Source organism: Lethenteron reissneri, chromosome 32, assembly GCF_015708825.2.
Source record: "Lethenteron reissneri isolate LAM-NWPU_2019-01 chromosome 32, ASM1570882v1, whole genome shotgun sequence".
NCBI lineage: Eukaryota > Metazoa > Chordata > Hyperoartia > Petromyzontiformes > Petromyzontidae > Lethenteron > Lethenteron reissneri.
The window spans coordinates 8594600-8607035 of NC_083810.1; the positions used below are offsets into that span (position 1 = coordinate 8594600).

Genomic DNA, 12436 nt, shown 5'->3' on the forward strand with positions numbered 1-12436 from the left:
TCGGCAGCATCACAACCACCATAAAAAAAAACAAATTCATTGATCAGCAGTCCGGAAATTTTTGAGAGTGTTTGGGAAATCCCGGCCGAAGCAGCTCGCTCATTGGCTGGGAGATTAGGAAGAAACTGGGTCTTGTCGCCCGCCCGCCCACCTCACCCTCCACCCACGCCACTTTCCATCCCACGCACTCTCGTGACGGACACATCGGGGGTTGGGCAAGAGTCTCCACGCAGCGGAGGGTGGAATTAGTTGGTGTCCAAGAGTGACGTAATTCGTCACCTCAGAAAAAGGAAGTTTGGGGGAGGGGAGGAAGAATGCGAGGAGGGGGGAGGGGTGACAGGGATTGGGTGCGGGGTGGGGGTGAAGACAGGTGAGAGGTCTCACCTCCACCTCCTCCCCCCTCCCCGAGATAAAGAGACTCTCCGTCGAGTCCTCTAGGGTAGCAGAGACGCGAGAGTCTGAAACGTTCCGCTTCGCGTCCCGCACACTCCGCGGACATCGTGTCGCGCCTCTACTCCTCTCCTCCGTCTGTCTCGCTTCTCGTCGCGCTATCTCGTCTCGCGTTGCGTCTCTCCGTGTCGAGGCGTCTCTCTGCGTCGAGACAACCCGCGTCTCTGTTGCGTCTCGCGTCGCTGTGTCTCGTGTCGGTCGCGTCTTTGCGCGGCGTCTCAGTGTCGCGTCTCTGTGCGGCGTCTCAGTGTCGCGTCTCTGTGTCGCGTCTCGTGTCGCGTCTCGTGTCGCGTCTCGCGTCTCGTGTCGCGTCTCTGTGTCGCGTCTCGAGTCGCGTCTCGTGTCGCGTCTCGTGTCGCGTCTCGCGTCTCGTGTCGCGTCTCGTGTCGCGTCTCGTGTCGCGCCTCGTGTCGCGTCTCTGTGTCGCGTCTCTGTGTCGCGTCTCTGTGTCGCGTCTCTGTGCGTCTCTGTGTCGCGTCTCGTGTCGCGTCTCTGCGCAGTGTCTGCGTGTCGCGTCTCTGTGCGTGTCGCGTGTCGCGATGTCCGGCACGGGGGGTGAGAGCCGCGGTTTCGCCGCCGTCCTCTACAGCGAGCCCGGCGTGCTCGGCCTCCTCGCCAACGCCGTGAGCGCGCTGCTCGTGGCCATGCACAACTTCTCGACGCACCGCGCTGCCGCGCACCTCTCGCCCACCAACAACATCCTGTCCGGTACGGGGGGCGGGGGGTGACGGCGACGACGATGAGAATGAAAGTGGTTTTGATGATGAGCATAATGACAGCGGTGGTATCATGACAATGATGATGTTGGTGGCTTTTATTGATAACGATGGTCGTGGAGGTGGGTTTGACGACAGTGATGATGATAGTGTTTGTGAAAGTGATTTTGATGATGATGATGGAGACGGTTGAATGACAATGATCGTGTGGATTGTTTTATGTATGATGATGACGATGAGAATGAAGGTGGTTTTGATGATGAGCATAATGACAGCGGTGGTTTCATGACAATGATGACGTTGGTGGTTTTGATTGATTACGATGGTCGTGAAGGTGGGTTTGACGACGGTGATGATGATGTTGATGATGGTGGTTGTGGAAGTGATTTTGATGATTATTATTATGATTGTAGAGGTAGTTTAATGAGAGTTATGATCGTGAAGGTGTTGGGTAGTTTTGATGTAGGTGGTTTTGATGATGATGATGACAATCGCCGAGGTTGATATGACGATGGTGATGCAGACGGCCTTGATGATTTTGATGATTATGGTTTTACGTGGTGTCGGTTTTATCAATTGATGGTGTATGTGGTTATAACGATGATGATGATGGTTTATCAAATTGAATGACGATAAATCAATGGTAGCATAGGAAGTCGGTCAAATTATATTGATAAGGACGACGGTGATGGAAGTGGATTTGATGATGACAAAATAATTTTTTTTGTGGTTTTTATTATGACAATGATGATACCGACGATAATGATATAAAATACATTTTATTTGTATGATGATGATAGTAAAATACATTTTATTTATATGATGATGGTGAACGGTCGTGGTGGAAGCAGTCCAATTGATAATATTGGTGACCATATTGTTAATAATAATCCTAGCGATGTTGTTGTTAATGATGAAGGCAGCTCCATTACTCGTCACTCTCATCGACTTGCGGCACCCCCTACCACAATCACCAACCACTGCGCACCCCACGCGCCTCCCTCCCACTCTGACTCCTCTCCCCTCTCTCCGCCCCTCCTCCTTTCGCCCCCCTTCCCACCCGCACACCTCCAGGCGTGCACCTGGTCCTCATCGGCGGCGTGACCCAGCTGGTGGCCGGCCTCCTGACCTTCCGCAAGTTCGACCACCTGGGCGGCACGGCCTTCCTGGCTTTCGCCGCCCTCTGGAGCGGCTTCGGAGCTTCGCGAATCATCTCCGGGGCCGTGACCCTCGCCGCCGCCGTCAACTCGACGGCCGACAACCTCACGGCCTTGGCGGCCGTCGAGCACGCCACGGCTCCCGACGCGTTCGTGTCGGACACGGCGGTGGCGAGCCTCGTGGCGTACATCTGCGTGTCGGCCATCCTCGCCTTCTGCTCCGCCACGGCCAACTACATCATGCCGCCCGTGTTCGGCGCCATCACCGCCGTGCTGGTGTTCGAGGCCGTGCTGGCCGCGTACCCGCTGGGCTGGGCGGCCCCCGTGGCGGGGTCCCTCGAGTTGATCATCCTCGCCGCGGGCCTCTACGGCTCCGTGGCGCTGCTGCTCAAGGGCATCACGCAGCGCTACGTGCTCCCGGGCTTCGGCAACGCGCTCTTTAACGTCCTGCTGCTGGGCGCGGGCAAGGCGGCGAGCGGCGGCGGCGGCGGCGGTGGCGGCGCGGGTGGCAACGAGCGCAAGAAGAACACCAAGTACGCCGAGCCCATGGCGCTCTGCTGTCTCTGCGACGCCGTCGCCGCCGTGATCCTCGCCTTCTACTGCTTCGGGTTCCCGCACACGTTCACTGCGGGCGCGCTCTGGCTCAGCGTCAACTCCGCGCCGCAGCTGCTCGCCGCCTACTACGCGTTCCTGCGCGAGGACGCGTACCACGGGGCCAAGTCGGTGCTGCGCTGCGTCTTCTGGCTGGTGCACGCGTGGCAAGAATTCGTGGTGTCCACCGAGCAGGTGGCCCTCGCCTCGGCTGCCGCGGGCGAGCTGGACTCGGCGCGACTGGCGATGGTGGGCGACTGGTTCCTGCTGGTGGCGGCGGTCGTGCTGCTGCTCGTGTCGCTGGACAGGGACATCCTGGAGACCGTCGAGAACTCGTCCTTCGCGCTGCTCGCCGTGGCGGCCATCCCGCAGATCCCGGCGAGGGCGCGCTACGCGTTCCTGGGCGCCGCGTGCTGCGCGCACGCCGCCGTGAACCTGTACGCGACGTTCGCCCGGCTCATCAACTCCATCGCCGAGAAGCCGCTCGTCCCCATCGGAGCCGTGCCCCTCGCCTCGCAGCGCCTGCGGGCCTTCCTGGGCGCGCTCCGCAGGTGCTGCAGCTGCGGCAATGGAAGCAGCAGCAGCAGCAACGAGGCGGGCAACAACCAGCCCGGCCCCTCCATGGCGCAGCTGTCAGACGCCGCGTTCTACCTGTGCAACGGCGTGGCCGCGATGTCCGCGCTGCACTCGACGGAGCCGCTCCGCGCTCGCCTCTCCCTGCCCTGGGTGCTGCTGCCCGGAGCTCTGCTGCAGCTGTTCGTGGCCCGGGTTGGACTCCTGCACAAGGCGTCCGGCGGATCCGTGATGCCCTTCTGCTACGCAGCCTTTTGGGCTGTGTGGGCTTGGCTGCGGCTGGCGGGTGAGCGGTGGTGGTTGCTTTTTTGATGTATTTATTTTTTAATGATAGGATTTGGGCGTCTGTTTTGACGGCTAAGGCAATGCTCAGGTTACGATGATGACAGTGATGTGATTTCTGTGACGTGGTAGTTTAATGATGATGATTTGGTTTGTTTGCAGGTTTCTCCCTGAATATTTCTCCAGGCGATGACACGGGGTTCACGGCAGGGGCAATCGCTGGTCTCATCATCAACATGTTCCTGATATTACTGGGTGAGTGAGTGACACTGGGTCAGTGACACTGGGTGAGTGAGTGACACTGAGTGAGTGAATGACACTGGGTCAGTGACACTGGGTGAGTGAGTGACACTGGGTGAGTGAGTGACACTGGGTCAGTGACACTGGGTGAGTGAGTGAGACACTGGGTGAGTGAGTGATACTGGGTCAGTGACATTGGGTGAGTGAGTGACACTGAGTGAGTGAATGACACTGGATCAGTGACACTGGGTGAGTGAGTGACACTGAGTGAGTGAATGACACTAGATCAGTGACACTGGGTGAGTGAGTGACACTGAGTGAGTGAATGACACTGGATCAGTGACACTGGGTGAGTGACACTGAGTGAGTGAATGACACTGGATCAGTGACACTGGGTGAGTGAGTGACACTGAGTGAGTGAATGACACTGGATCAGTGACACTGGGTGAGTGAGTGACACTGAGTGAGTGAATGACACTGGATCAGTGACACTGGGTGAGTGAGTGACACTGAGTGAGTGAATGACACTGGATCAGTGACACTGGGTGAGTGAGTGGAACGCAGTGAGTGACACTGGATCAGTGACACTGAGTGAGTGACACTGAATGAGTGAATGACAGTGGGTGAGTGACTGGATGAATGACACTGGGTGAGTGACGACAATTGCCGCTCACACAGTCTCCCCCTCCCCATGCCCCCGTTACCCCCTCGTCCGCCACAGCCGCGTACGGGAACCTCGTCCTCCTCTTCCACACGCTCGTCATGCAGATCCTCGTCATCTGCCTCCTCCTCTTCACACTCGAGAGTCTCCCCCAGCCACTGGAGGGTGAGGACGACGAAGATGATGACCACAGCACGACATCCATCAACGCATCACTGACCTGTCACTCACCACTGATCACCATTGATCATCGCTGACCACCCCCCACTCACCCCCCTGTCTCCCCCCTGTCTCCCTCCCCCCCCAGACGTGATGCTGGCGCTGTTGGCGCTCAGTTGTGCGTACGGGGCACTCGCCTCGGTGTCGAACTGCGTCTTCGAGAGAAAGCTGCTGCCCCTGGGACGCGCCCTGCTGCGGGTGAGCGGGACGGCACGGGGAGACACGGGGAGGCATGGGGACACGGGGACACGTGGACACGGAGAGACACGGGGAGACACGGGGACAGAGGGACACGGGGAGACACGGGGGGGGGGGGGTGGCATGGAGACACGGGGAGACACGGGGAGGCATGGAGACACGGGGAGGCATAGGGACACGTGGACACGGGGAGACACGGGGACAGAGGGACACGGGGGGGGGGGGGCATGGAGACACGGGGAGACACGAGGCCAAGGGGATAAAGCGACGCAGAGAGTCAGAGACACCGCAGAGCGCTCTCCGTCCGCGCGTCTTCACAGAGACGCGTCGCCCTCTGCTGGCAGCGCCCGCCGCGCGTGTCGCCTCTGCAGGAAATGCAACGCACGCACGCGCACGCGTGAGTGCAACATTGGAGATGAATCACTCCGAGAGTGGATAGGTAACTCGGGGGTTCCTCGCCTGTGCTGATTTATTCATCGGTAGCTCATTGAGTCTCTGTCCACATGCTTCCTCCCGGTCTCTCTCTCTCTGACTCTGTCTCCCACGCTCTTGTAACCCTCCCTCCCCCCCGCATCTCCCCCTCCAGGCCCCCTCCAGCCGCAGCTCGCAGACCCCCGCGGCCCCCCCGTGCGTGACCCCCGTGTCGCGGCGCACGAGCGGCCTGCGCGAGATCGCGGCTCTGCTGGGGGGAGGGGCCGTGTGCGGCGTCCCCACGGACACCGTGTACGCGCTCGCCGCCTCGTGCCGACACCCGGGGGCCATCCAGCGCATCTACGCCATCAAGGTACTCGCGGCGGGGGGGGGGGCGGGGCTACTCGCGGGGGGGGGGCGAGGTACTCGGGGGGGGGGGGGGCGGGGCTACTCGCCGGGAGGGGCTACTCGTAGAACTTTTCGGGCTAACGGCACCGACCGCCGTCTTGGTTCGAGGTCAGGGGTTGGCAAAGCGGAAAATGGAGAGAATTTAAATTTGTTCAGAATTCGGTAAAAGAGCAAAAGGCAACTCAGTGTCGATCGAGCCGCAGACTGCCCAGCCCCTGTCCTAGCTACTCGCACAGGGCTCGCGTCGTGCCCAGAGTGCTCCCGTAGTGCTCGCAGCACTCCCTGGGTACCTGCACTGGACGAGATCACTCCCCCACAGTCGAACTTTAGGGGGCGAGGGGACGGGTGGAGAGGGGGTGTGGGGGGGGTCTTACACTGATGAACCGCGAGCAAAGATTATTAAATGGTTCTCTGTTCTGTTTGCCCCCCCCCTGCACCCCCCCCTGCACCCCCCCCCCTGCACCCCCCCTGCACCCCCCCTGCACCCCCCCCCCTGCACCCCCCCCTGCACCCCCCCCCCCACCCTGCAGGACCGGCCCCAGGAGAAGCCCGTGTGCATCTGCATCTCGAGCCTGGAGCAGCTCGCGTCCGTGCGCCCCCCGTTCAGCCCCCTGCTCTGGGAGTTCATGAGCGGCGTCTACCCGGGGGGCATCAGCTGCATCGTGCCCAAGGGGGACTGGCTCCTGCGCCTCGGTAACCTGCACTGCTGATGAGCCTCGCGACGCGCGGTGCCGGTGGCCGGTCCTGCTGGTGCTGCTGGTTATGATGATAATGATGATGGTGGGAGATGGATCGTTAACGGTGATAATGATGATGGTGGTGGTCATGATGGAGGTGGCTTTGATGGTGATGTTCATGATGACGATGATGATAGTGGCAGCAGTGGTGTTGAGTCTGATAACGTTGCTGCTGCTGTCCTTGTTGCTGTACTGACCTCCCCCCTCCCTGCCTCCATGTGCCCAGGTGTGGGGGAAGCGTACGACCTGGTGGGCACAGCGGACAGCATCATGATCCGCGTGCCGGACAGCACCGTGACGTCACACCTCGTGTCCATGACCGGGCCTCTCGCCATCACCTCGGCCAACCCGAGCGGGGAGCCCGATAGCACCCACCACGACATGGTGATCGGGTGAGCAGTACAGCAACAAGGACGCAGCAGCCACAACCACTACCACCTCCACCACCACCACAACACACACACAGTGACAGCACCCACCACGACTTGGTGATCGGGTGAGCAGTACAGCAACAAGGACGCACCAGCCACAACCACTACCACCTCCACCACCACCACAACACACTCTCACGGCGGCAGTACCAGCCGGAGTGGGTCTGTGCCGCGCTCGCTCCGCTCCGTGGTGAGAGTCTCTCTCGCTGCCCCCGCAGGCGCCTGGGCGACAAGCTGGACGGGGTTCTGTGCGACGGAGACTCCAACGAGACGGTGGCCTCCACCGTGGTCAACTGCCTCGACATCGACGGGGGTGAGCGGCTGGCGTGCGCTTGTCCGCGTGCGAGCGTCTGCATCGAGCCGTTGGCGACACTGTGCACCCGTGCGCCGTGCCGACACAAACGGGCGCTCGTTGACGGAATTTGCCCCGGACAGCCTGTTCAAAGGCTCCATGGGGAATCTTTGTCTGTGTGTGTGTACCGCTCGAGTGGTAGTTAACGCCCTGCGTTTACGAACCTGGCGACCTGAGTTCGACATCCCGGCCGCTGATGGCGAGTGATAATCTGAACCGGCCCTGGGATTCCTCTAAGGTCGTCTCAGCCTTGAGAAAAAAATTAACGTGAATCTGGCTGCAGGTGTATAAAGACGTCGGCGCTTGGGCAAGCAAGGCGGTCGTGATAGGCAGAGCAGATGAAAAAGGTGTGGAGCCTGGGGTTTGAGCAAGGGCTGGTGGTTAGCAAGGTTGGCTACGTACGGTGTAAAAGAAGTTCAACATACATACGTACAACGTATTACATTTTACGGACACACAGCACAGGAAGTTACAGTGCTGCTGTTGATGATGCTGCTGCTGATGATTTTAATATTGCTGCTGATGATGGTGAGGATGCTGCTGATAATGACTTTCATGCTACTGCTGCTGCTACTACTGATTATGATGATGTTACTGGCTGATCATTATGAATTTAATGCTCCTGCTGCTGATGATCAATGTGTCCATGCACACTGAAGATAACATCTTAAAGGGATGAATAAAATACATCTGTGTTCGTGAAAAAAAACTACCGGGATAGGAGAGGGTCCATCTGACGGTTCCTCTTCGTCTGCTTCCTTCGCAGAGGGGATCCGCATCCTGCGTGAAGGCTGCGTCCCTGCGGCCAAGGTCCACCAGATCTTCGAGCGAGTGAAGGTGCAGAGAGATTGAGGAGGCGACAGGAGACCCATGCAGGAGTGAAGACCGCGAGTGCAGATGGAGTCACAATGACGGGGGGGGGGGGGGGCGGGGGGGTGCATCGCAAATCATCTGAGTTGAAGATGAACACAAACTGATCTTGCGTTGGCACTCAACTTCTGGAGTTAAATTTCGATTTCGAAACGTCGTGAGAATTATTTTATTATGTTTTATTTTTATTATTTTATTATTTCCCTTCTACGTGACTTTAACGAAAGAACCAAGAAGATGATTCTGGAGTTAAAGCAATTCATTCGGGGGTTGGGTGGGGGTAGACGTCGAGGGCTGTGTCATGTTTAAACGTAGGCCTAGCTGCTAAAGTGCCCGCGTGGATGGGCAGTGACCGCACAATGAAAGTTTGACTTGCGATGTTTGGCAACTGGAATTGTCGGGCGCGTACTGGGAGAGTACGTGGTAGAAAATGGGCAGAGTTACACTGCAAGGTACTAACAGAAGATAATTAGTGTATATATATGTTTGTACATAGCCTCTTATCAAATCTCTATTTAATACCGTTAAGGTTCGATAAACTGTTATAGTCTGAGTCTCAAACTGCTGTTCAATGCGCAAAAAAAACGAAACTTGAACTCGCGAAACTCGCGTCTCGCCGTGCGCGTTGAACGCGACCCGGTTCGCGTTACAACCTTCGGGCGCTAGAGACCGCTACCATCACTACGATGTAAAAAAAAAACGTTTAAATTATGAAATAGTCGCTACTCCGTTTACATTAATTCCCGGCTGCTTATGCGTGTGGATGGTGGCACCGACCCCATGCAATGACTAAACGATGGTGGTTGTTCTCACGATTAGCTGTCAATGGCAATGATCATTTGATGATGGCGATGCTGGTTATAATGTGATGAGGAAGACGATGATTGTTGTATGTGTGCGTGTTGAACTTCTTTCGCGCCGTACGCAACTGACCGTGCTAGTCGCAGGCGCACGGGAAGCACAACAAACTAAACGCAACAAAAACTACAGTTCTAAAGAAGTGAGATTTAAATCTAGGATTTAAAAGTGCCTACCTCCAGTTGTCTTCCTAACATCGGGAGGAAGAGCGTTGTGATGATGAATTGTTGACGATTGTGATAGACAGGATGTTGGTAAATAATGTGGTGGCGGTGATAATGGTGATGGTGAAAATGGTGCTTGTTATTGATGAATGATGAGAGTGGTGATGATGATGTTGAGGATGACGATGATGATGAATGAAGGAATCAGGGAACGATAATTGCGCAATTTTCCCAGTGCAATAATGATCATGGGATGCTCAAAACATGATGTTCGTTGCGTTGTTGTTGTGCAGCAAGGGGCGCATGTCGTGATCGCTATTTATTCTGTGCTGTACAATGGTGTTGTGTTGTTGTGCCTATGGACGGTGCTGGATCACCAACAAATACAACGCATTTTACCAAAAACACCATCGCCTCGTCCACTTGTTTCGCTTCAAACGCACGGCATACGGCACACAGACAAGACAAACATGACCCCCAGTGTAGCATTAGTAATGTGAGAGCAAGCAGGCACAAGAAAACACAGAACAAAACACAAGGTTCTAGGTACTCGTGGAAGTAAGCTCTGTATTCTGAGTCAAACGGAGACACAAAAGTCACGCGAGTCGATCGCACGATCAAACCCGCAACACACAGAAAGGTGAACAAACAAACAAAAGATGACATGAAAAAATAAGAATATGCTTCATCCTTTCTGGCAAAAAACCAGGAGATGTTATAGCTGTTCAAACACCAAATATTAACTTTTTTTGCAAGGAATCAATTTACTGCATTGACCACACACGGTGCTTGTTGTGGTGAACACGCGTACAAACTCGCTCTGATTATCTAAAAACATAAAAGGGAAATTTGTGAATATGTGTGTCTGTTCGAAATGTTTAGCATACTTCCCGACATGCAACAAACTTGAAATTTGGTATGTGGGTAGCTTCCAGACTGTACACAATGCAAAAAGTATAAAAATAGACTTTTGTATTTTTTTTGCGGGGGGGGGGGGGGGCGCAATAATGGCTAGATTTTGCACGGCAAGTGAGCGGTGACGTCACATCTGTGATGTCACCCGCATGCGGCAGCGTGACGCAGTATGCCTGCTGACGTCATGCAGTGTGCCTGGTGACGTCACGCATCCCCCACCCTCCGCGTAGGCCGTGTATTAATCCAAAGAAAAGAATCCAAGTCCCGGGCGAAGCCGGGTAGTTAAGCTAGTAGTTATATAGATGGCATTGTCTTTGAAACTGATTGGTCTACACCAGAGACGGCCTTCTCTAGGGCCCTGTCTCACCAGTGTCAGACTAGAGACTCGATTCCTCGCGAAAGGTTTCTATTTGGTGTTTGAACATATTAACTCCTATTCTTGATTCTTTATTTCCCTTCTACGTGACTTTAACGAAAGAACCAAGAATATGAATCCCTGCAGTCACGAAAGCTTTAAATCGAAATATTAACTCCTGTTTTATTGCCAGAAAGGGTAAAATCAATCCTTATTTTTTTATACTTCGATACTGGCAGAAAAGTCCCAAACAAAAACCACTCGGCCTTTTGCACGTTATTAGAAGTAACAAGTATAACCCGTAAAATCAAAGTTTTCACTATAAATCCTTTATATGCGTGGCGGCTAGAGTTCTCTCGTCATCTGGCTTGAGATGGCTGCCACCTATGGGTCAGATGATTGCATGGCAGCATTAAGCAATTGGTAATTAAATATAATATTTTTGTCTTAAAAAGTGTAAAATTTTGGAAATTTTTTTCACGAACATTAATTGTCACGCACAACGAGTCTGTGTGTCACGCACAACGAGTCTTTTTTGAAAATGTCAGCTCGATTGGATCACGGGAAGTGGGTTAAAAAACGACCGAAAGATTTGCACGGTCCTAAGCAAGCGAGCAAGTGAACTTAATATAAAGGATTTAAAAAAGCAATAGTTCCAGAAGAACTGCCTTCTGGTTCTCCTTGTTGTCTTTGGTGACCATCAATGAAATTTGAACAAATAATAATAATAGTTACAGATAATGTAGAGCCTTTCATAACACTTTCTTTGGGTTTTTCGGTAAAGCCACGTAGGTAGAAAATAATAAAAAATAAAAATATCACGATGTTTCGATCGCAACACAAGCCATCGTCATCAGGTGACGAACGCAACACAAGCAATCGACATCAGGTGACGGTTGCTTGTGTTGCGATCGAAACGTCGTGATATATATATTTAAAAATTATTTTTATATCTACGTGGCTTTACCGAAAGACCCAAAGAATATGAATTCCAGCAGTCACGACAACTTTAAGTCAACACTTTCACAACAAATCAAAGCTGTTTATATCAATGACAATGGGGGGGGGGGGGGGGGTAACAAGTGGCCGAATTAAAATATAAATAATCTTCTGATAGAAGAATGTCTATAGACGAAGGAGTTGAAGATGAATGTCTATAGACGGAAGGAGTTGAATATCCCAATGGAACCAGACGTTCTGAAACAGCCTTTGGCAGAGAGTTCCACAGTCCAGGTGGCACGGGAGCGAAGGCCCAGAAATGTCCAACGGCCGAGTGCCATTCCCCTGAATGTATCTGGCAGATGTCCATGTGTCTTGCCAATGCATAACACGTGGCGTATTCCCCTGAATGTATCTGGCAGATGTCCATGTGTCTTGCCAATGCGTAACACGGGGCGTATTCCCCTGAATGTATCTGGCAGATGTCCATGTATCTTGCCAATGCATAACACGCTGCACATTCCTCTGAATGTGCCTGGCAGATGTTCATGCGTCTTGCCAATGCATAACACGCGGGGTATTCCCCTGAATGTATCTGGCAGATGTCCATGCGTCTTGCCAATGCGTAACACGCTGCACATTCCCCTGAATGTATCTGGCAGATGTCCATGCGTCTTGCCAATGCATAACACGTGGCGTATTCTCCTGAATGTGTCTGCCAGATGTTACCACTCTGCCAGCCTGCCAAGCTGCTATTGATCTGTTATTGGCAGGCAGGATGAGTAATCGTACCTGCTATTGTATGGGAAGGTAGAATAATGAATGAAGTTGTCTGCATAACGTTAGTGGGAATTCCCTGCTGAGTGGGGATTATTGGGGCTCACGCCCTGATAAGGACAATCACGGCGA

General features: G+C 54.2%; 2 protein-coding genes across 2 annotated transcripts in view; one reads left to right on the forward strand and one right to left on the reverse strand.

The window, feature by feature from the left end:
• LOC133349966 (phytanoyl-CoA dioxygenase domain-containing protein 1-like) overlaps positions 1 to 12436 on the reverse strand; it is a 129379-nt gene that overhangs the window by 68440 nt on the left and 48503 nt on the right. The window lies entirely within an intron of this gene.
• LOC133349952 (uncharacterized) lies at positions 431 to 9723 on the forward strand. Its single transcript, XM_061563858.1, has 10 exons — positions 431 to 1158; positions 2241 to 3773; positions 3932 to 4024; positions 4731 to 4835; positions 4978 to 5087; positions 5674 to 5871; positions 6437 to 6599; positions 6870 to 7035; positions 7293 to 7387; positions 8193 to 9723. The coding sequence occupies exons 1-10, from the start codon at positions 990 to 992 to the stop codon at positions 8276 to 8278; spliced, it is 2718 nt and encodes a 905-aa protein (XP_061419842.1). The 5' UTR covers positions 431 to 989; the 3' UTR covers positions 8279 to 9723.